A 23,895-nucleotide genomic window follows, 5' to 3' on the forward strand; every position below is an offset into this window, starting at 1 on the left:
AAAGATACGCAGACCTTTAGTTGGTACTGGTAACTTAGTTAAGTAATGCACGTTACGATGCGATTTAACGAAGTTATACAAGTTCATGTCAAATTTATATGAACTTTTATTGATATAAATAATTGAAATTCAATGTAAACGAATGTATACAACCTTTTTAGGTCACAGGATAAGAAAAAGGGCTCTAAGAGCCAGAAAAAATGTGTTCCACACAGCACCACTACAGAGGACCACTCAAATTTATGACATGGACCCAAGTAGCAGCGCTCGTATGAGCCATTGCCGGCTACGCCAGTTCTGGCGATCCATTTACGGGCCAATAAAGTTCTATGAATGGCATGCCGGAGCCGATACGAGCCATTATTGTACCGTGAAAGACTCACCAGAGCTGGTTTTTCCCAAGTAGCAAAGTATACATGGCCTGACAACGGTCCGGTTCTGGCTGCCGAACAGGGTCGGGCCTGGCCTGCCAGACCTGGAGCAGTGCCGCCAAACACATTGGCCTAATTATGGCCCAGGGCTGGCTAGCCATTGCAGGCTCTGGTGTTTCAATGGGCCACCACTGACAAATACTAAAAGGTTCTATGCAAGCCCATTGATTCACCAGAGCCGAATCGGTGACGGGCCAAAAACAGTAAATCGCTATTATTATAACGTTCCTCTTCATCAGTTTTATATATTGCATGTACATATCACTCAAATATGAAAGCAAAGTTTTAGATTTCTAATTTATTTTAATCAAATTATTAAAGCCTGCCATTTAAATGTTCCTCATTAATGGCAGTGGCGGCGTTAGGGTAGGGCCTGGTTGGGCAATGACCCAGGGCGCCGAATATAAAGGGGCGAAAGGTCATCGCCCAACCAGGCCCTACCCTAACGCCGTTACAGTTATCTGTTGTGTTAAATAATAACTTCAGTACACAGGTATCTGTTCAACAGATACCTGTGTACTGAAGTTATTATTCAACAAATACCTGTATACTGAAGATATTTTACAACAGATACCTGTATACTGAAGATATTTTACAACAGATGCCTGTGTACTGAAGTTATTATACAACAGATACCTGTATACAGAACATATTTTACAACAGATTCTGTTGTAAAATATGTTAAATGTTATATGATAAAAAATTTTTATCAGCAACTTCACATGTTTTATGTTACAGAATTTCCCATTTAATATGAAAAGGGAACAATTTTTTTCTGTACATGTTTGTAAAAAGGTTAGATTAAGAGCTGGATCCTTAACTTCGGATATGGATCTATATCAAAAAGTTTCAGATCTGGAACACTGATAGTAAGAAAGTCTCTTTAAATAGGTTTGTTGTAAATTTTTTCTTTTTTTTCAGTGACACTTCAGAAGGCGGGGTCCTTCCTCCTGCGAAGAAACAAAACAGCATCGAGTACGCTTTGAAAGAGAAACTTGACCAGAAAAAGGCCCTTAATCTCTACTATAACTTCTTCATAAAAGACATTGTGCCCGCTCACCTGACAGACTCTCCTGCCTTGAGGGATTTTTTGAAACTGCTGAATCCAAACTTCATTGTCTCTTCCAGGAGGAAGCTCAGCAGGGACATAGCCGTGAGAGGAGAGGAGGCCAAATGCATCCTGACCAATCTCCTGGCAAAAGTCAGCTATGTGGCGACCACAGCAGACAGCTGGAGCGCCCACAACAGGGCCTTTATTGGAATGACAGTGCATTATATCGACCCTGTCAACCTCGACAGAAAAAATGCTATCCTGGGCATAAAGGAGATAAAAGTCCAGCAAACTGGTGCCTACCTCGCCAGGGTCATGCTCGACCTGCACCAGGAGTTCGGCATCTCCACTAAGGTCATCAGCACAACAACTGACAATGGTGCTAACTATGTTGCCGCCTGCAAGATCCTGCTGGGTGGAGATGCAGAGGAGGGTGAAGAGGAGTTTGAAGAGGTAGGCTAATCATTATTGTAAAAAAAAAAAATTCAATGATTTAATTTTAAAGTTTCACTTTTGCTTATTGAACAGCTTAGATTGAGTAAGAAATGTTGCTAAAATGAAAAGATTTAATCAATTAAAATTTGATTAGTATTGGAATTATTTTAAGACAGGAATCTATATATTTGATAAAAAACCATACCCCCCCTTCCCCTTTGTGAACTTTTTTCCCCTTTTATATTTAAAAAAATATATATTTGTGTATGGTTCTGGGACCATATTCCCCCTGCACCCGGGGTATTTCCCAATATATAGACCCCTGATTTAAGAAGAGCTCATCCAATAAGAAATTTATTTGAATGTGGATTTCATCCATTCTTTTCTTTTTGAAAGAAATAGATTAGTTTAAACTATTTTAAATGTTGTTATTACCATACATATTAGTTATTATTACCTTATTATTTATTTATTTTCTAATTCACTAATGAATTCAGGAGGATTGTGACCCTGACCTTGACTCTGATGAGGCTGTTGTCATGACCATCTTGGTGGAGGACCTCCTGGAGGAGTGGATGGATGATGAGGTCTGCAAAGAGCTGCCCAAGCACCGCCGCTGTGCAGCCCACACAGTCAACTTGATGGCAACATCAGACATTAGCAAGATGATTTTTTACACTTAAGTTTTAATAGAATATTTTAAGTTAAGTTAAGTATTATTTAATTATTTGTTACTAACTCTAACTTATCAATTTTTAAACGTAATTTTAAATGTTAATATAATTTCTAAGGTGCCAGGCTGGAACTATGGTGGGAGGGCTCCCTTCACTAAGACAGATGGGAAGGCACAGGCATTGTGGAATTGTCAGAACAGGAGGACAGTGGCGGCCAATCAGATCAAGGAGGCCATCGGTAAAAAGCTTCAGACACCAGGGGTGACACGCTGGAACTCATACTACGATTCCTGTGCTGCTCTGCTTGAGGTGCTGGAGGACCGAGATATGATGGAAAAGCTGAATGCTGTAATGCTTAAGCAAAGCTTGCCTTATTTGTACAGTACTGATAAGGACCTGCTCGCTCAGTACTGCAAGATAATGAAACCGGTTGCAACATGCCTGGACACCCTGCAGTCTGAAGTGAATGCCTATATGGGCATTCTCCTGCCTACTATTAAGCTGATGAAGGACCAAGTAGCAGGCTTGAGGGATAACAGCATTGTTGAGGGGCAGGCGTTGATAACATACCTGCTGGAGAACCCTCAAAATCCACGTGTGGCCTTGAAGGGGAGGTTTGAGAAGATGTTTGAGGATAAGGACCTTCTAGTGGCCACTGCCCTCCACCCCCATTTCAAGCTAAGTGTGGTTGGGTATCTTAACCCAGCCTTGAAAGGTGACATCAAGAGGCAAATCGTCAGACAGATGGTGATCAGGGCCAGCCCTGGAGAAGAGACTGGTGGAGAGACTGGCCAGATGCAGAAAGAAGATGAGGAGGACCCCTTCAAGTACATGAGGGACGACGACGATCTGTTGGCAAGAAAGGGTGTCCTTGAGGGGGACATTTAAAAAGCTTACGATGAGTGGAACAGAATCAGAGTGAACAGTAAACTACGTGTCTCTTATGACCAGTTCCCCCTGCTCCACAGAGTTGCCTGGTTGGATATGTTCCTCAAGTACAACACCCCCTCCCCTCCTCTCCAGCTGTGGAGAGGCTGTTCAGTAGTGGTTCAGATATCTTGAGGCCTAAGCGGTCGAACCTGACAGCCGACAACTTTGAAAAACTTGTTTTTATCAAAGGTAACCTTCCCTTGCTTTCTTAAAATAAATTTTTTGTACGTTTTCTTTTTACAACTTTCTAAAATATGTTGGAAAAATTAGCATTCTCTTTTTTGTCGAAATTTTCTAATGCAAAAATTTTTGTGGTTATTTTTTTTATATGCTGGACAGCAATTTTCCAAATATACCACCATGGCATACTGCTTTGGGTGACAAGATAAACTATAACATGCATTTAGTTATTTATGTTTTTGATATTTTGAGATAATTATGATCGGAACATGCATTTTGGAGGTCAACATGTTAAAAAAAAACCTCAGAGGAAATTTTTTTATTCTGGAATTTTTTAACATTAATACACAAGATCTTTCAAGAGAAGAGATAATTTCATCAATTAATTTTTTTAAGTAAGATTATCGGACTTAAATTATCGGGCTTAAAATTATCGGACTGGTCTTTTTTTTGAACTATCGGACTATCGGACTATCGACTATCGGACCGGTGAATCTGGAAAATTATCGGACTATCGATTATCGGATTAAGAAAATAAACTATCGGAATATCGATTATCGGATTAAGAAAAAATTATCGGGTGCCCACCTTTGCAAGATGTAAAATTTCATTATAATCAGTTTTATAATTTTCACATAAGCGTTCGTTGATTCTGTCGCCATCTTGAGAGTCAAAAACTTGCTTCAAAAAAATTGCCGTAAACGCTTTTCAGTTATGTTTTAGAGCAGTGGTCCAGTTGTGGCTAGCCAGCTCTGGCGTGCCATCTGTGTAAATATATCGGTCCGTTTTTAGCTAACCAGGACTGGCATGCCGCAAACGGACCACATGGCAGTTGCTATGTGGCAAACCAGCTCTGGTAAATCTTTCACGGTACAACAATGGCTTATATCGGCTCCGGCATGCCATTCATAGAACTTTAATGCCCCGTAAATGGATCGCCAGAACTGGCGTAGCCGGCACTGGCTCTTACGAGCGCTGCTACTTGGGTTGACATCAACCATCTCTGAAGTGTACTTCTCTGAGGGTCAAATGAAGTGTCGCTAAAGTGGGTCCTTTCATGATTAAGCTCGAGAATAGATTCCAAAGAGGAGACTATGATATCATGTCTTATGCTATAGGTTAAACCCATTCTTGAAATGCCAACAATTGCATGCTTATGGTGTCAGAGATAAGATCTTTAATAAGTTGAAAGCCAGACATTCTAAAACAGCAGGCTGGATAACTAAACAGCAAGGAACAATTAATGTCTCAGATGAGAGCACCCATGAGCTTCTTGAAGATGATGGAGAGACTGAATTTTGAAATCTGGAATGATAAATAAATGTATGGATTTTAGCATAGCTTTAGTATATCCTGTATTTCTGTAATTTTTATCAGTTTGAAATTAGAGCTTAGAAGAGGAATTTCATTTAGCACCTTCACAGCTTCTTCTAAGGTGGCATTATCTTTTTGACTTTTTAACAAGTAGATTTAGCATGAAATATTGTTATAGGTCAGAATCAATCAAAGCTGTGCAAAAGTATTCCGTTTAATTTTCCTTTTTATTTGATCGGAAGGTTATTTTAAGGAGAATGCTGGATGCCATTAGTACTAGACTCCATTTTTACCTTTTAAAGTTCTTTATCGTTTGATGTGATCTTCCAACCAACAAAATAATCCAAATTGTTTAATATTTATACTTCATTGAAAGATCTTTATAAGAATTCTTTTGATTTTGGTAGTAAACGACAAGTCATTTTGTTTCAATCAGTTTTATTATATTAACATTAAAACTGGAAAAGTGTTGTTTATGACAATGCCAAAAATCATGTGGTTTGGATTACTTGCTTCAATAAATAGCTTTAATAAATTATATTTGGTTACTATTTCAATTTAACAAGTAAGATTACAATTATGATATGGATTTTGAAATCTTTGGTTAGTTTTTAGGAGTGTTCAAAAAAATCACATAATTGAAAATAATTCATTCTGGTGGTTTGTTATCACAGAAGATATTGTATTATATACCTAATGAGTACTCATGGGCGCCGGCAGGCAAGGGCAAGGTGGGGCAGTTGCCCCCCCCCCCTGGAAAAGTAAAAAAACAAACTTTGATACTCACAAAATTTCTTTTAACTATTTATTTCGATATCTTATCAATTTAACTCATTTATAGTTTACTCACCGTAATGGAAATAACAACAGTTTAAATGAAATATTACCATCGAATGCAATGACTTCCACGATGGCGGAAGCTTTTTATATAAAGGCATATTTTATATTTTTAAAAAAAGATGTTTGAATAAAATTTTTAAAAAAATATGATAGAAATAGATCATAGAAAAATAAAAAAGGAATAAATAGAAAAAAACAATAGATAAAGGAGAAATATAGAAAACAAAAAGAAGAGAGGAAGAAAAAAAAGGAAAATAAAGGAAATAATAATAATAATAAAGAAATCGAATTACAATAAAAAAGTTCTTACGCAAACAAATTAACTTCAAACTAACCAAGAAAGAATTGGATGCACTGATCAAATTTTTCAAATGATTTTTTAATGTGTCAGTTTCATTTACTTTTTTATGCTGTTGTTTTTTTGTTTGTTGGCAAAATGTTTCTTGTTTGTATTGTATTTCTATTTATTTTTTTCCTATTTATTGTGTTATATTCATTTTAATAATATATAACCTTATGTTTTTTGCTAGCTAAATGTTGATTATTATAATTATATATATTTCATTTGATTAACTTGAATTAACCTGCTGCATTTTAATTTTTGTTTTGTTTTTTGGAATATGTCTAATTTGTATTTAATAAATCAATTTTTTTTAACTAATCATATTATTATATAATTTAGCATTATTTGGTATAGTTTAGCATTATTAGCATTATGAGCGTTTGTCTGGGCTTTGCATACTGAGCGTGCATCGTGAAAAAATACGCTCCAGAAATTCTGAGTTTATGGAACAAATTGTAAATAAGTTTGGCAGTGAACGCAGACGACTACAATATCTATTTACTGAATAACAATGATTTAACTCTTGTGTTTTTATTTTTACATTTTCTTTAATTTTCTGTTGCCACTGGTTTAATAAAATGACTTGATTAATTGATGCATTTTTGTAGTTTTTGAAATATCACTTTTGAATTTTATTTTGCCCCCCCTTGAAAAAAATCCTGCCGGCGCCCATGTGAGTACTTCAAAGGTGGCCAGTGATCTGATTGATCTGTGAAGATTAAATCAAAGAAAGTTTAGGATACTGTAAAACCTAAACCTCCTTTGATGCATAAGAAGTGGTTGGCCAAAAAATTTTTCTTGAAAATATTTCCCTGCTGAAGCCAAATTCAAAAATAGTTCATTGTTCAAAAAAATTTCAATATATGTTTCTGTGTACAATTTAAACCAATAGTTGTTTATGAAGGGTTTGTGCAGCTTCTCCAATATCATCCTCGCATTATTTATAGCATATTCGTCTAATTTCATCTAATTTTAACATGATGTGATATACAGTAGCGTAGTTTTTTTAAAAAAATATATTAGCCAGTTGCATATACGCAACTGAGCCAGTTTTTTTTTTACTTACTAATCATCAATATAGTTTAATTAATAAAACAGTCAAAGTTTTTTGAAATACTTTGGTGTTTTACAAATTTCAGCCCATAACACATTAATTAGCAAGTACGGCTCTGAATAATTTGTGTATGATAGAACCGTTTAATGTACAACAGTACTGTTTAATGTAAAAAAGCAATGTTTAGGCAATAAAGTAATGTTAATTACTTAAATTTTATTTGTAATTATGCTGGAGTAACATGAGAATTGTATTTTTGACGTTCTTTGTGATGCTGTAAATGTAAATAGGCCATACTAAACCTTTATTCTGCGCTACCTATTAAGAGGTAGAAATCCTGGACCCTAGTTTTGATAATAAATCAAAGCCTTTTTCTTTTGAAAACCGGTTGTCGGACATTTTGCTGAAATGTCCTTTCCTGCATTTTTTCTTGGTTGATGAGCTAAAGATGGCGTCAAGGCTAGCGGCTCGTTTGCCACAACTAAGTAAGTTCATTCGGCCGCAAGTTAATAAAGTGAGTTCTCTTCTACTTATTTTAAATATTATTTCTTTTTTTCATTTTTCTTTTCTTAATGCAAAATGAAACAAATTTATGTAAAATGCAACACAAAACTGTAAATAATGTGGTAAAATTTGCTGCTAAATATATGACATACTTCTGCAATACTATTTTTTGTTAAAACATTTCTTGCATATTTGGCTACATTTAAAATCCTCATTATACTTAATTACTCAAGCTCTTACTACAATTTTTTGGCTAAATATGCTATATAGCTTTCAAGTTTAGTTAGGTTTAACAATAACAAAAGCATTCATTTTTTAAATAGAGTTTAAATAAAATAAGTTAAAGCTATTTTTTTTTTCTAAAATGAAAAAAGCGGAGTACTCTAGAGTGCTGTTAGTGTTAGGATTAGAGTTTCAGGGTAGTTGTTTAAGTGTTAGCAAAATGGAGGCTGGTTTACTGTGTCATGTAAATATGCAGGAGCTATTAAACTGTTAGGTGCTACTGCACTTTTACACACTCCTTTTTTTTTATTGCAGATTATGAAAGCTCGTTGTGTAAAATGAAAGAAAATGAAGGAAAAAAAAATTCATTTTAGTTTTTTATCAAAACAAAGTACTTGCAATTGAATGTTAAAAAAATTCTCATTAAAACACTAATATTATAATAAAAAGTAAATGGATCGTTTTTATTGTATAAGTACTTATTTTCTTTAATTTCTCTTAAGCTTGCTCAATCATAGCTAAAGACAAAAAAAAAAAAAAAGTATGCTACAAAAACACAACAAAATAGACTTTTTAATTTATTTACCTGTATATGTTAAACATTTTTTGAATAAATTCACTTTGCATTTTTGCATTTGAATTTACACAGGATAACTTGCTATAATTTGGGTCCAAAGTAAAAGAAGCAATTTTCATTAAACCGTTATACATATACCTATAAGTAATCCAGAATCATCTTACTGTTAGTAGGCCCCATCATTGCTTTTAATTTTGATTTTGCTTGACACCAGAAATGGCATCCCTATGGTTCGTAGTAACTCCTGTGTGAGAATCAACAAAATGAAGTCTATGGTTGATAGTGTCATGTTGATATACTAAAGCTGGTAAGTTATTGTAAGCACCCCACATGTCTCTCCACACAATTGAACCAGGACAAATCTTTTGTTGTATTATAGGAAGCAATCTAGTGTCATCATGACTTGCAACAGGAACTAAAAATCCTTTCTTTGTCTCTGTCATACCCTCAAAATATTGATTGTTGTGGAACTAATTGACCAATTTTGTATTATCTCCTAGAAAATAAAGATTTCCATAACACATCCTGGTCCACCAATTTGTTCTGGATTCTTTATAAAATATGACAAATGTCTCAGCAAAACTGATTCTAGTTAATAACCAAATGAACATTGCCTATTCTTAGTTTGTGTTTGATATCTTCTAAAGACATTCTTGGCTTGAACCAGTGCTTCTGCACCAAATGTAATTTATTAGTATAACCTGCCTCAATTCCAAGTCTGAACTTTCAAAAAAGCCCCTATTTCTGATACTTGAAGTTCTTCGGTAATGTTTAATGGAGCATCTTCAAGCCACTTTTTCCACTGCTTGCACATAATTTTGCTGCATATAAGATATGCCACATTTATTAGAACTCACAGATACTGCCAGTAAATCATACTCTCTGCACCAAAGTATTGTAGAGTCCAAATTTTTAATGAATCATGCTCCAATCTGTTTAAGAGAAAGTCAAATTCATCCATTGTTGGTATTTGAAGCACTATATTGTAAAGGAAAAAGTAGTATGAAATGTTTGTTTAGCGTGGGAAAAATGTTTGTTTAGCGTGGGATAAATGTTTGTTTAGCGTGGGAAATTATAAAGAAAGAGCAACAAAAGGAATTTACAGCATTGCTGCATTCTTTTATTATGGATTTATTTCTAAATTATTTGGAACAGAAATTTTGTCTTTTATTTGTACAAATCAATAAATGATTTGAATCCATTAAACTAAATTAAATAAGTTGTGATTGTTAAAATTAGTGTTTTGAAATTTAATTGCAGTTTTTCTTTTATGTGTAAAAATGTCAATTTTACAAAGAGTATTGCTTAATGTTTAAAAAACCTATCAAAAAAATAGCAAATATTAGTGTTTTAATGAGAATTTTTTCAACTTTCAACTGAGAATTACAGTAATTTGCATTGGTCAAAAATTAAAATGGTTACCATTTTCTTTCATTTTAAACATCGAACTTCTGCAATAAAAAAAAGAGGGGGTGCAAAGCTGCAATAACGCCAAATTATCATATGTTGTCTGCATCGTCACTTTAGACTATTGAGCCTGTAAGAATATCTTGATGTATGATTGTAATTATTATGGTGGTGTAATGATCTATTACAGGAAATCCCTTATGGTGAATATAATGTGAAGCAAAAAAATGATAAAGTTGAATTTAATTGTTGTTGAGCTTAACCACTAAGTTGAACTTAACTACTAATATTCAGTTCAGGTTTTCATAATCCACAGCTTTGATAGTTTCTTATATAATATTTCTTATAATCTTTCATACTTTCATATGCAGCATATATATTATACCTGTAACTTGTAACAATTCCAAATGAAACATTTCAAAGAAGCTGTATTCTCTAATACTAAAAGTTTAATTATGCATAAAATTTAACCACATATCTCTTAATAGTAGACCTAATTAAATAATTTTGATGTATGTAGACACTATAGTTTTCTTGTAGAAACAAGATATTGTCCAGTCAATTGATTGTTTCTGCAAGTAAACTTACTTTCTTCACTAACAAAACAGTAATGCATAAAATGGTTGTATATCTTGCTCTATTGTGTTAAAAAAATGCGATCAAGCTTAATTATTGTTGGGAATTGAAGAGCCATGATATAAAAAATAAAAAGTTAAATTATGTATTTAAAAAGATGATTTTTAACATTTGTTTTGGTAAAATCTCAAAAGTATTTTTACAAAGTATTTAGGTACTAATATATCAGTTGTTACAATGACTTTATTTTTAAACATTTTTATATTCACTTTAATCTTTGTAAATTTCAAAGTTTTAATGTTAAGGAAAAGTCAAAGAATTTACTTTTACACAGTAGCTACCTTGGAGACCTTACATTTTGTTTTTATATTTATATATCCTGGCAAACTATTGCAAACTGTAATTATATATATAACGCTTTTACGTAAAAAAAACTAGTATTTGAGAAGCAAATACAAAGTTATTGTCTGATTGCTTAAAACAACTTTACCTAAGTTTTTGTACCATAGTTAGTTGCAGTGTTATTTTGGTGGATATAAATAACCACCTTGATGTAAATGTGAAATGTAAAAAAAAAAGTTATTTTTGTTATTTATTGTGTGTTTACTTTTGTTAATATATTGAAAATTTATTTTTTAAAGGTATTTTTGTTTAAACTTTATACTCTGTTTTTCTTATGATATAAAGTTACATATAATAGATTTTCTTATGATATAAAGTTACATATAATACATCATACATACATTTATCATTTTATAATCCTTTTTACAAAGTTCATGAACTTTCAGTGACTTTGTTGTAGAATTTTTAATATTTGTAATGAATTTCCTTTGATAGATTGGTCACCTCTTACATGCCAATAAATACTCTGGAAGTGCACAAATCTTGTTTGTATTATATATTCATGATAGGATTTCAACAAATCCTATAAAAAATTTTTTTTTGATATGATTTCCCCTAAAACTAATTAATTGAAGATAAATTTATGTCAAAATGTACATTCCTTAAAATGATTCAGTTGTAACAACTGTAAAGAATAATTTTATAGCAATGTTCTGGTAGTTTGTTAAAGTTCTTTGGATACCTTTGGTTAACTGGACTTTGGTTAAATTTTACAAAGCTACCTTTGGTTAACTGGACTTTGGTTAAATTTTACAAAAAAAGTTTTATTGCTAGATTTTACCAGGAAAAAGTGCATGCATTAGTTTCAATAAAATCTAGTGTTGTTACAACTTTGAAATTATTTGACTGTCGACTAAATTAATGTATTTTTCAAAGTCGAACAAAATCAACTAATACATTTTTAAAATTGACTAAGTCGATTTAGTCAAAATACTTGAATAAAAATTTTATTATAATCATTTTTCTTTAATGTTGCTTGACAATTTATTTATTAGATGCTATGAAACAAATAGAACTTTAAGAGAGTAAACAAAAAAACTAGGTGGTATGTAGTACTGTTATGATTGCACATGCTGTTGTTTTATCAAGAGCATTTTCTTTGTTCAATTTTAATTCATCTAATCTATTAGATGAATTAAAATCGAATAAACACAAACTAAAATGGAAATTCCTATCACAAAGTCAAGAAAAAAAACAAATGGGCGTTTTATATCATTTTTCACAACAATTAAAGCAAAAAATTAACAATAAACTTTAATAAAAAACAGTGGTGTAGATAGGTGGGGGCAGATGGGGCAGTTAAACTTTTTTTGCTGTGGCAGATTTTTAAAACTTTTTTGCATCTTTAACTGAGTAGCATAACACATTACTTAACATTTTGTTTTAAAAAGCATCAACTGGTTACTATAATGAGAAAAAGGAAACATTAATGAAGTGGTGGTACATACAGTAAGCTAAGAGTTAAGTTTATGTGATGCAGCAAATTAGGTTTAATGTTCATATATTTTGGTTGAGTTAAAAAAGCTGCTATGAATGATTTCTTACACATAGCTCAATCTTCATAAATAGTTTATCTTTACAAGATAAACTACTTATAAAGATATCTCTTTACTAATTGGTCAGCATCATAACAATATTAAAGATTGATAAAATTAAATCAAGTGAAAAAGAAAAAAGGATCTCAGGATGATTAACCGATTAAATAGACTATTCAATTTTTCAAAGTCGACTAATTTTGACTTTCAACTAGCCGACTTTTAGTCAATTTAGTTGAAGTCGATGACAACACTAATAAAATCCAAACAGTTGTTTGACAATCATTCCAACAATCATTTATCAAATGTAATTAGTGTTTTTTTAAAAAAATCAATTAGCAGCAGTTTTTAAAAAAATCAGGTTTGAGCTTAAAAGTATAAAGCAATAATACTTATTGCTAGAGTAAGTGTCAAGTTTGATGGTTTCCAAAGCCTGATATTATGATGCAAACAGCTTCAAACAGCTTTTCTTATGTTAGCATTTAACACTTCAAGAACTTAAAACCTGATGGAGGGGGGGGGGGGGGCAACCAGATATTTTCCAAACAAGGAGTCTCTTGAGCAAAACAGTATTTGTTGTTTATCTAGATGTTTTCCTGCTAAAATTTTTGCAATAATTTTTAGTCTTTTTTTCTTGCTTCAAGCACTTCTTTAGACATAAGTCCTATGAGTAATCTATGTCATTGAATTATTTCATACAGATTATTCCTAGAATAAATGTCAAGTTTGATGGTTTCAAATTACTAATATACATAGCTCATGCAATTATGTATATCAGTACTTTGTGCACAGATTAAAATGTAGTAAGATGGATAGATTGGTACATACAGTCCAACTGTCACAACAGTAATCATTGGATTTGAGGCAGACTATTTTAGATCCTGAAGATATTATTACCAAGGTAATATAAAATTTGATTTTAAGATTTTGATCAATAGCAAGAATTTCAGCTGTTTGTTTATATTCTGTAAAAGCATGCCTTGAAGTATTACCATTACTTGTTTGTTCCAGAACCACCACTTTTTGGGAAAGCAACAAGTCCCGTTTTGTTTATAAAGTCAGTCTGAATCTCCCTATTCATCAATATCTTTTCTTTGTCTTCTTTATATCTTGCTTGCCATTTTCCTGTTGTTTTTTTTTAATACACAATTTGCATGGAAACTGGAGAGATCATATTTGAATTCTTTTTGAGTATTATTATATCTTTTCTTTAACAATGGTATCAAGACTGTTCATACTGTGCAAATCTTAATAGTCTACAGTAGTCTGTTGGTGGCTACTTCTGGTTTCTCCAAATAGGCACCTTTCCATTGCTGTTGTGAAATCCAATCAAATTCAATGGGGTATACAGGAGTTGAATAATGATCTTTTAGATTTTAAATCTCTGTTTATAGTATGTCTGGATAAAACTTGTTAATAAATGCTTTATCTTTCATGATTGAGTCTTAGCACAGGTTTTTGAACTGCACAGATTCTTTGCAAGGTATGAACTATTAAATCTATCAAAGGAACTGAAACTGAATAGTCCTTAACTGTTACATTTGTCAGGTGATGTTTTAACTTTTACCACACTTACATTCCTGATATGATTGTAAGTGTGGTAAACGTTATTTTTTACATTTAATCAATTAATAGAAAGATTTTGTCAAACAGACATCAATTATTAAGGCCAGAACTTCATATACTTTCCAGACTACTTATTCTTGAAATTAAAACATGTAAAATCAGAATGGGACTTCCTGTAGCTCAAATACATATTAGATAGCACATGTCAACGTGTCATTCATCACTTATAGTCCAGCAAACAATTATTTTCCTATAATTTTTTTTTAAGTATGTAATCTTACTATACATGCTATAATATACTATGACATACTATAACAAAGTCAGGTAACACATGCTTTGTCTTATCTCTGAATATGCTTAAATGACCTTGGTTTCTTGATCACAAGATTCAACTTACTAAAATTATTTATATATAATTTTAAGTTTTTTTTATATTCCAATTTTCAAATGCCTTAAGACAACATAACTAACAAATATTTGCTTACTTTATATAGAAGTTATTTTGTCTACCTACTGGCCCACATTGGTGGAAAAAGGTGTACTTTTCTTTAAAATAAAATAATGAACGGTTTTTGAAAAACCTTAAAATTTATTTCCTGTTTATATTAAAAGTAAAATGCTGTGTTAAAGCATTTTAATAAATAATGTAACAAACTTAGATTTCTAAAAATTTATACCAACATGAACAATAATATTTAGAGTGACTAAGAAGTTCTAATATAGTTAATGTAGCTGTAATAATCTTTTCAGTTGCTTCTATATCAGAATTTTTTCTGATTTTTACATGATTATTTTAAAGATTATTTACTTAGCACCATAAAGTTATATAAATTTATATAAAGTTATTTAATAGATTTTTAACATGGCTATTAGACTTTAAAATGGAAATCTATAATTTTTTAATAATTAAAATATCTCAACCAGTGGTTCACTCTAAAAGTATCTTGTAGCATATTTCACATTAAGTAATTATATGAAATTAAAGAGTTAAAAAATTAGACCTAGGTACATAAAATTTTGCAAGTAATTTGGCATTTTCTAAATCTGATACATTGGTTCAGTATTTGGTATGACTATCGTTTTCACCTCCCTCCCCTCACTCCTCTTTTCACCCTTCAAACACAAGGTGTAAAAGCTTTACTTTTAAAGAAAGTCTTCTACCATGTTAGTTTCAAATATCAGGAAATTGGGTATCATAAGTTAAATCAGTTTTATTTGGTGGTTTGCAGGCAGACCCAGAGTTCTGAAATGCCTAAAGTAAATCTATACACTATCATATACTTTGGCATATACTCATGCTGCTTTGTATATCGGTACTCTCTTTTTTAGATTCTTTTTGCATCAATAGTGCCAATCTGCTTAGCATAATTAGTTAAACAATAGAGTTGTTAAGTGATTTACAATAACAATTTACAAGAGGTTGGAGTTATTGTAAAATTTTTAATAAAGTAAACTTTTCTCTTGCTTTTGTCTTTAAAAGTCACAAAAGGAAAACCTTGTAAGTGATCTGATTGTACTTACTGCATGTATGCCAATCTTTTTTAGATACATTAAGAAGTCAAGAAAATGTTAATGCCTGCATATACTCGTAGTTCATATCATAAACAAGCAACAGATTGATCACTAGCAGACAATTAATTAGTCTCTGGTTTCTGAAACAATGCATATTTTGAGACTCTGCCCTGATCATATTTTGATGGCTTTTTGCAGACATATTGAGAAACTGTTGAAATTATTTTTGTTGAAATAATGTTTTATTTAAGATTGTTGTTTGTGCTTTAAGTAGTTTTTTCCACACTCAACTTTTAATATTTGAGTCTTAAAATCTATGGCTACTAAGAATAACTGGCAGAGCGATCTTGGTATTTAATTTTCCACCATTTCATCATTTAAGTCTTCATCAATGCTGTACAAGTTCTAAGAGACTTTGAGAGTTCCTCTTTATCAAAATTTTCATAGACTTAGAGTACAAAGAATAAAAAAGATGGAAATCTTGGTCTAAATTCTTAAAGATTTAGGTGTTTTAAAGCACTGTAGTGTTTTAGATCTTTACGCTCAAAATGTTAAGTTTGAATGCATACATGCCAAATTCTAAGATAATATTTTTTATACTGCAGTAAATATATTTTAAAAATTAATAAATAATTAGAACATGCTAAAGGAAAAATAAAAACTGTTTTTAAATTATAATTAATTGTTGACATTCATACCAAAGAATATTTTACTAATTTTTAATGATTTTCAGTTTTCAAAAATTGGTGTCAACCTAAATTGATTGAAAGCAGAAGTTGTTGCATGAGTTAAAGAGCTTTATTTTTTAAGAAAAAATTATTTAAAAATGATATTAGTTTTATTTTTTACTTTACAAAAAATATTGTTTTCTAATTTTTTTTAATTTATTATTTTTGTTTCTTTTTGCTATGTTTTCCTAAATACACTAATATAGTTTTTGTTTGTATTTTGTTAATACTTTATTTAAGGTTACAGTTTATACTCAGCAAAAGTTTCAAAGTACTCTTTCACCTTATGAGCAAGTAAGAGAAATATTTATACATTTGGTAATTTTCATATCTTTACATCATAAAGGCAATATATTTATATCATATAAACAATATAATATCATGCAAGCGAAGCATAAAAGTGTTAGCTTATGACTGGGAGGCACTTTTTACTTCATTAGTTTAGTTCTATTATATTTAGTCTCTTTACAATGTTCCTGAAACAGTGACATCATGTTTGTCAAATGGTCTAAGAGTGGCTACTGAAGATTCTGGAATAGATACATGCACAGTAAGGAGTTAATTTAACCAAGCTTTCTGGAAAACTTTTATTTAAAAGAAAAAAAAAATACTTTTTCTAAATTCATTACTTGATTTTAAGGAAGTTGTCAGTTAAAGTAAATTAAAAAATTAAGTTAGGTTTCATTAAACAAGAAAGTCTTCATTAAAGAAATAGAAAGTCCTGATAACAAAGAAAATGAATCTATGATTTTCTTTTTTTTGTTTGTTTGTTTGTTTTTACTTAAATTTTGTGTTGTAGGTTGGGTTGTGGATTGATGCTGGAAGTCGATTTGAAAATGAAGAAAACAATGGTGTGGCTCATTTTCTTGAGCACATGGCTTTTAAAGTATTCTCATTTTTTACCTATTTATATCAAAATAACAGAATTTACTTATAAAAGTTCATTTTATCTTCATGTGTGTCATAATATACAAAGTTTGATCGAAGTGTTATATTTTTGATGATTTTTATGAGTGAATATGTTAAATTTAATCAGCTTACTTCCATTTTAGTTTTAAAAAATCTTCCTTTTTTTCTAAAGCTCAAAAATGTTGCAAAGTTTTATTTTGTTTCAGGGAACAAAAAATAGATCTCAGTTGCAACTGGAACTGGAGGTTTCTAATTTTTTTTTTTTTTTTTCTTTATAAAGTTTGTTTTATTTGAATTAAATACTGACACGAATGGAAAGGAACTCTTTTTTTTTTTAAAGTTTTTTTTTCTTGAAAACTGTTAAAACACAAATAAGTTGCTGTTTATAGTTTTGAAAATGTTGTTTAATCTATAGTTTTTAAATGCTCAAAAAGCTATGGATATTTTTAATGCATATTTAATTTTAAAGGTTCTTTAAATGGAGTTATGAATTGACTTAGTGACTGATGAAATGGTATTTTAAAAATTTCTTCTGAAAATAATTTAATTCATTAAAAAACAGTAACTTCTTTTTTGATAAAATTGATTTTGCTTTGGTTTAGTATTTTGAGCAGTATACAATCTGAACAGATGGAGCACTTTCAATTCTTTTCAATAGCTAATAAGTGCAATCTTTTATAAGTAATGCTAACAAAAGTTTATGTTATTCTATAGAAAAGATAAAATATTTATTAGAGTATTTTATTTTTGTGACAATTATTAGATAACACTGCATAACAAGTTTTTATTTTTGTTTTGTCCTTGGGTTGAAAGTGTGTTGGGTTGAAAACTGTTCTTCAAAAACTTTGCTTGTGTGACTAGGACAACTATATTTTGAAATTTGTATGTTTTCAAGAAAGTTCTTGATTCATATTGAATACTGAGTATTCTTCTAGATTATTTCTGAGCTGCTAGAATTATTCAGATGATTTCCAGAACTTTCAAGAAACCTTTAGAACTTTTAAGAAACTTCCAGAACTTTCTAGATTTGTTCTCAAAAAGTAGTCATGTAATTATAAAAGCACATGTGACTGAAAATAACATTCAGCTTGTGTTATTAATGAATAAAAGAATAACAATACATTTTTTAAGATCAAAAAAGTATTCCCTGAAAGCAAGTCCTAAAATGTGTGAGGTCTACAAGGCATACTTGGGCAAGCTGGTCAGGAATCAAGATAAATCCTGGACACCGCACTTAAATAATTGCTTCTTGTTTAGATGATTAACTTTGTAGAATTTCAATAATTTAGATATATGTAGTTCATTTTAAGAAACTGCAAATAACAAATTTTCTAATTATATTGGTGTACTATAGGAAAATATGTTACATGTTAATATTATACCCTGTGATAAGTGATATGTGAAACTTCCAGCCCTCAAACTTATATAATTAGTTAAATGTGCTATGTTACTAGTTAGTACAGGGGAGACAAGGGAACACTGAAGTTTGCTATCTGGGGAATTTGGAACAACCAATGGGCAACTAAAGCAACTTCAACATTTGGATTGTTGATCCCACAAAACTCAGGCACTAATGCACCTCAAATTGTTTTTCCAAGTATTTTTTCATCTATTGCCATAGTATTGCACAGCCCTGAACTGCCTGTGTTCACTACCTCTTAGAGGGATCAGCCATTTTCAGAAGAAAGAAGCAAGTCTGACAGCAAGGAAGATAATGGAGATACAAAATACAGTTTTATAGGTGCAGTTGAGGAGAGGAGGCCATACTTCCCTAACCAGAAAGAAATTCTAGGTCTTACAAGTTAAATGGTGAATTTTTGATATCCAGGCTCAAGGAGTGGAGTTTTTTTAGATAAAAAAGTCACAGATCAGAAAAGTTTTATAAAATTTCCTTATTTCCTTTACCACTGTCCCAGAGGTAAAGGAAATAAGGAAATTTTGTGAAACTGTCTTGAAGGTCCATGAGGAATAAAAGCATATTGAAGTCTCTGATGACCTTCTTGGTCCCTATTTATAGGCAGTTCATCCCAGAGCCTGAAAGCCATGTTGCTTTGAGGCTCCAAAGTGGCTTGAAACATTTTTATTGCAGTTGTTTATGGCTTCATGCGTAATCACAAAGCAGAAAACTATGTGAAGTTGGTTCAGATTCTCATAAAGAATTATGCTAAAATGGGATGCAGAATGTCACTTAAAGTTTATATCCTTGAAGTTTATTTTAATGGAATAAAAATATAAATTTTTCTTGTTCTGTCTCAATAAAAACAAAAATTTTGTTACATAATGTAATTGGTTTGATCTGCCAAGAAAACAAAGAACTTAAAATAATCTAAATAAATTTGTTTAGTACTATTAGGTACCTTTATTTCAGTATATATACTTTTATTCTATATAGAGAAGTTTATTTTAGGTTGAAAACATGGGAGCTCATCTTAATGCTTACACATCTCGTGAACAAACCGTTTATTATGCTAAATGTTTTACAAAAGATTTGTCTAAAGGTATAGTTTGATAGAAAACTTCTAAGTAACATTGTATATGGGAAACAAGAACCACTCTTTGTTTTTAGGAGACTGTAACCTCTGTTAATGAAAAACTTATAATGAAAGTGGAAGACTGTGATCACATATTATTACATTATGTTTATATTATTACAAGCAACACTTTATTTTAGAAAATCATACATGCATACATATAGAATAAATTGTCAACCTTTTTTACAGTTTAGATAATGATAATTAACTCATAAAAATGGATTCAGGCAAAAATAACTTGGATCAATCTTGACAAAGTAATTGCAGATTGTGATTCTTAATTTTTTTGGGGGGTGGGGGGAGGTGATTCGGATTCAAATTTTACAGAGGTTATGGATAGTAAAAATTAATGAGGATGATTTGTTTACAATTTTTGTTTATGAATCTTGTATTATCGAAATATGAAAAATTTCACAAGAAGCAGCAAAACAAGGTAGTGGACAATTATACCAACTACTGAAAAAATTTATTAGACTTATTTTGATGGTGGGGAGAAAAGGAAAAAGATAGCAGGGATGGTTATTGGACAACTGATCTAGGCTGTGCAACTACCATTTTTCCTGTGCATAGAATTTTCCAAAATTAGTTTTGTTATAGCTGATTATTAGAGAAGTGTCACACTTGCCATATCTGAATATTTGAGCTCAAAATTGTGTATAAATCAACACAAGAACAATAACTTGTAACAAGTGTTTATACAAAATAACCATCACGAAAGTGTTGTATTTGTAGTACTCATAAAAGCCAAAATAAGGTACATTTGTAAATTTTTTAAAACAAAGGAAATTGTCTCCCTAATTAACATTCACTAGTTAAGTATTGATTTTTGATTTTATAATATTATAGTATATTCTTGTAAGTTTATAGAATAAATATAAACATTAAAGTTCTTCTACTTTTTTTCCACGTTTTACATTATTGTTGTGCATATATAGTTTTGAAATAAACTTCATGGGAATCTAGTTTTGGTTTTATTTAAAAAAAAAAAAAAAAAAAAAAAAAATTAGAAAAATTTAACAAATTTTAATCTGTTACATGCTGTTGCAAATATCTGTTGCAGATCATCATGCCTTTGGATCATAAATATAAATTGCTTTTTTAAACATTCTATCACATAAATTTTGGGGTTCATGTTTTTGTTCATGAAAAATGGCTGAGTTTTGAAACTACACAAACAGATGGCTTACTAAACCATAACTTCCTTGCTTTGTTCTTTTCTTGATTGTATAAAGCTGTTGGCCTGAGAGCATTAAACAGTTGAGTTTGCAGTTGGGTTTCATCCATTATAATGCACTTTTGATTTCTTCAAAGCTTTTCTCGTAGCAGTTTTCTACCACATTTTTGGTCTTTGCTGAATTTCTGTTGGGATCTTCTGTAGAATTACTGCACTTTGTATGTCTTGTAGCCATATCTGTTTTTGACTTCTTAGATTGATGGGTTGGGAGCACCAGTTTTTGTTGTTGTTGTTTTTTATATTCCAAACAGAGTACTCTGGATTTGCATTAATCACTTTGATCACCTTTTGATCAAGTTCTAAACTTGATAGACATCTTTCTCAGTTTCTTGACTTTCTTTTCGATTCACGACCTTCATTTCATAATTTTCTACTAAACTTTATACTTTTTTGCCTGCAAATTAATTGGAACATCATGACTTTAAAGCCACTTTTCTGAAATGATTTTTTCTCACTTCTACTTGGGAATACAATTTCTTTGTTTACAATCAAGTTTTTTAAAACTACCTTTGTATTATTTGAAAGGCAGATAAATTTTCTTTAAAACAATAAAAAAGTTATGAATATTTCAAAAATCCTATGAGTCATTATCATTCTGGACAGTCTTTAGCTCCATATACAATGTGCTATTGATAGTACGTTAAATGGAAAGAAATTAATAAATACATTTTAGATATGATAAAGAGAAGAAAAAGTTGCTGCATTTAGTTTTAACAAATGGAAATTTTTATTTTTAGCTGTAAATATTTTGTCTGATATTATCCAAAACCCTGTACTGGATGAAGCAGCCATTGAAAGGGAAAGAGGAGTCATATTAAGGGAGATGCAGGTTTAGTTCTAATTTACTTGTTATGCAACACATTGTTTATTGAGAATTCTTACTGTTGAGCCTAAAAAATTTATTTGTGCTATATAAACTTTCAGGAGGTCGATACACAACTGGAAGAAGTTGTTTTTGATCATCTTCATGCAATTGCCTATCAGGGAACTCCCTTAGGAATGACTATTCTTGGACCATCAAAGAATGTTAAGTAAGGTAGCTCTAATGAAAAAGAACTCTTATAACTTAGCATAACAGTTCATATAAAGTAAGAAATTTTTTTTAGATCAATTTCAAAAGCAGATCTCCAGAATTACATCAGTACACACTATCGAGCACCAAGAATGGTTTTAGCTGCTGCAGGTGGTGTTAACCATGACGAACTGGTTAAACTTGCTGAATTAAATTTTAGTGGACTTAAGTCTGATATAGATGAAAAATCAAATTTAAAACCAGTTCGTTATACTGGCTCAGAGGTATTCAAGAATCTTTTTAAATTTTGTTTTAATATTAAGATAAATTATTCAATAAAAGCTCAAATGAAACATAGAAATTTAAACTCAGAGAAATTTTCTATATAAATTTTTTTTTTCTAGAATAAAATTTTTCTAATAAACTATTGTAAGCTGAAAATTTTTAAAAAATTATAAAGATAACACAAGTCCAAGGCTGGAAATTTAAAAGATTATACAACTCCAAGGCTGGAAAAAAGGATGCTTTTCTGGAAAACTTAGCGAAAAACCATTTCTAACAAAACTAAGCAAAAAAATATTTACTAGCAAAACTCAAAGTGTATAATTTGACAGGCTGTACAAACCCTTGAAGTAGGAAATCTTTTAAGTTCTCTTTTCTCTACTTAAAAGGTTCGTGTTCGTGATGATGACATGCCACTTGCTCATATTGCCATGGCTGTGGAAGGTTGTGGCTGGGCAAATCCAGACTATTTCACATTAATGGTAGCTAATATGATCTTTGGAAGCTGGGACCGCTCACTTGGTGGATCAAGAAATGTGGCTGGCCAGCTTGCAGCTGATGTTGCTAAATATAACCTTGCAAACAACTATATGTCTTTTAATACCTGTTACACAGACACTGGTCTATGGGGTGCATACATGGTTTGCGATAAAATGAAGATTGATGACTTAGTCTATGCTGTGCAAAGAGAATGGTAATTTTATTTTTCTTTTTTTTTAATATCACAAATATATATCTATTAAATTGCAAGTTTTTATGACTGTGTGTGTGTATATATATATATATATACACACCCATACATATATACATACAAACATGCATATATATTATACACAAATATTGCAAGGATGCGCCTGTGTACAAGTGTAACAGATGGTGAAGTAAATCGTGCGAAGAATGTTCTAAAAACGAATTTCTTGCTTCAATTTGACGGTAAATTTAACTAAACGTTTTTTATTCTTTTTCAGTAAAAAGTGCGTTTATATAGGTTTTTTAATTTTTAATTTCAAATTTTTCAGGTTCTACTCCTGTGTGTGAGGATATTGGAAGGTAAATCTACAACCTATTTTTCTAGAATTGAAACTAAAGTTAAAATGAAAGTAAAATGATGTATTTCATTGCAGGCAAATGCTGACTTATGGTCGTCGAATTCCTCTTCCTGAACTCAATTACAGAATAAATGTGAGGATTTTTTTTTTTTTTTTTTTCTATTTCATTTCCAACTCCTAAAATATTTCTAAATTTCTAAAAATTGTTTTAGATGATCGACGCAAAAATGGTGAAAGATGTATGTTCAAAATATATTTATGATAAATGTCCAGTCGTAGCGGGTGTGGGTAAGTCATCTGTTTTATTTCGTGTTCAGTTCTGCAGTTTTTTTAATCAAATCTAATTTCCTTGAAACTACTTTAAATTTTAGGTCCAGTAGAACAACTTCCTGACTACAACAGAGTACGAGGAAACATGTATTGGATCAGGCTTTAATTTGATGGTGTAATTTTGTTTATCATGAAGATATAATTTTTCGTATGTCAGTTTGTTCTTTTAATTTACGCCGTTTATCTCTTCTAATGTTTACTTGTAATTATGTTAAGAAACGATACCTTCATTTTATGTTAATACATTGATTGAAAACTTTCATATAA

General features: G+C 31.0%; 2 protein-coding genes across 2 annotated transcripts; both read left to right on the forward strand.

The window, feature by feature from the left end:
* The first annotated feature begins 1,356 nt into the window (after positions 1-1,356).
* Positions 1,357-3,788, forward strand: LOC149880161 (uncharacterized). Its single transcript, XM_090070576.1, has 2 exons — positions 1,357-1,935; positions 2,415-3,788. Exons 1-2 carry the CDS (start codon positions 1,693-1,695, stop codon positions 2,598-2,600), a joined length of 429 nt encoding a protein of 142 aa, XP_089926702.1. The 5' UTR covers positions 1,357-1,692; the 3' UTR covers positions 2,601-3,788.
* A 3,853-nt stretch (positions 3,789-7,641) lies between these two features.
* On the forward strand, positions 7,642-23,784 carry LOC145194927 (mitochondrial-processing peptidase subunit beta-like). Its single transcript, XM_090070141.1, has 15 exons — positions 7,642-7,766; positions 16,522-16,575; positions 16,742-16,831; positions 17,081-17,167; positions 17,397-17,435; positions 19,598-19,688; positions 21,693-21,784; positions 21,880-21,986; positions 22,062-22,251; positions 22,639-22,943; positions 23,097-23,182; positions 23,269-23,299; positions 23,374-23,431; positions 23,511-23,586; positions 23,670-23,784. The coding sequence occupies exons 1-15, from the start codon at positions 7,701-7,703 to the stop codon at positions 23,732-23,734; spliced, it is 1,437 nt and encodes a 478-aa protein (XP_089926267.1). The 5' UTR covers positions 7,642-7,700; the 3' UTR covers positions 23,735-23,784.
* Positions 23,785-23,895: the final 111 nt, after the last annotated feature.

This window comes from Hydra viridissima, unplaced genomic scaffold (genome assembly GCF_058129835.1).
Source record: "Hydra viridissima isolate aposymbiotic clone 2 unplaced genomic scaffold, HvirCarnegie_v1 scaffold_13, whole genome shotgun sequence".
NCBI lineage: Eukaryota > Metazoa > Cnidaria > Hydrozoa > Anthoathecata > Hydridae > Hydra > Hydra viridissima.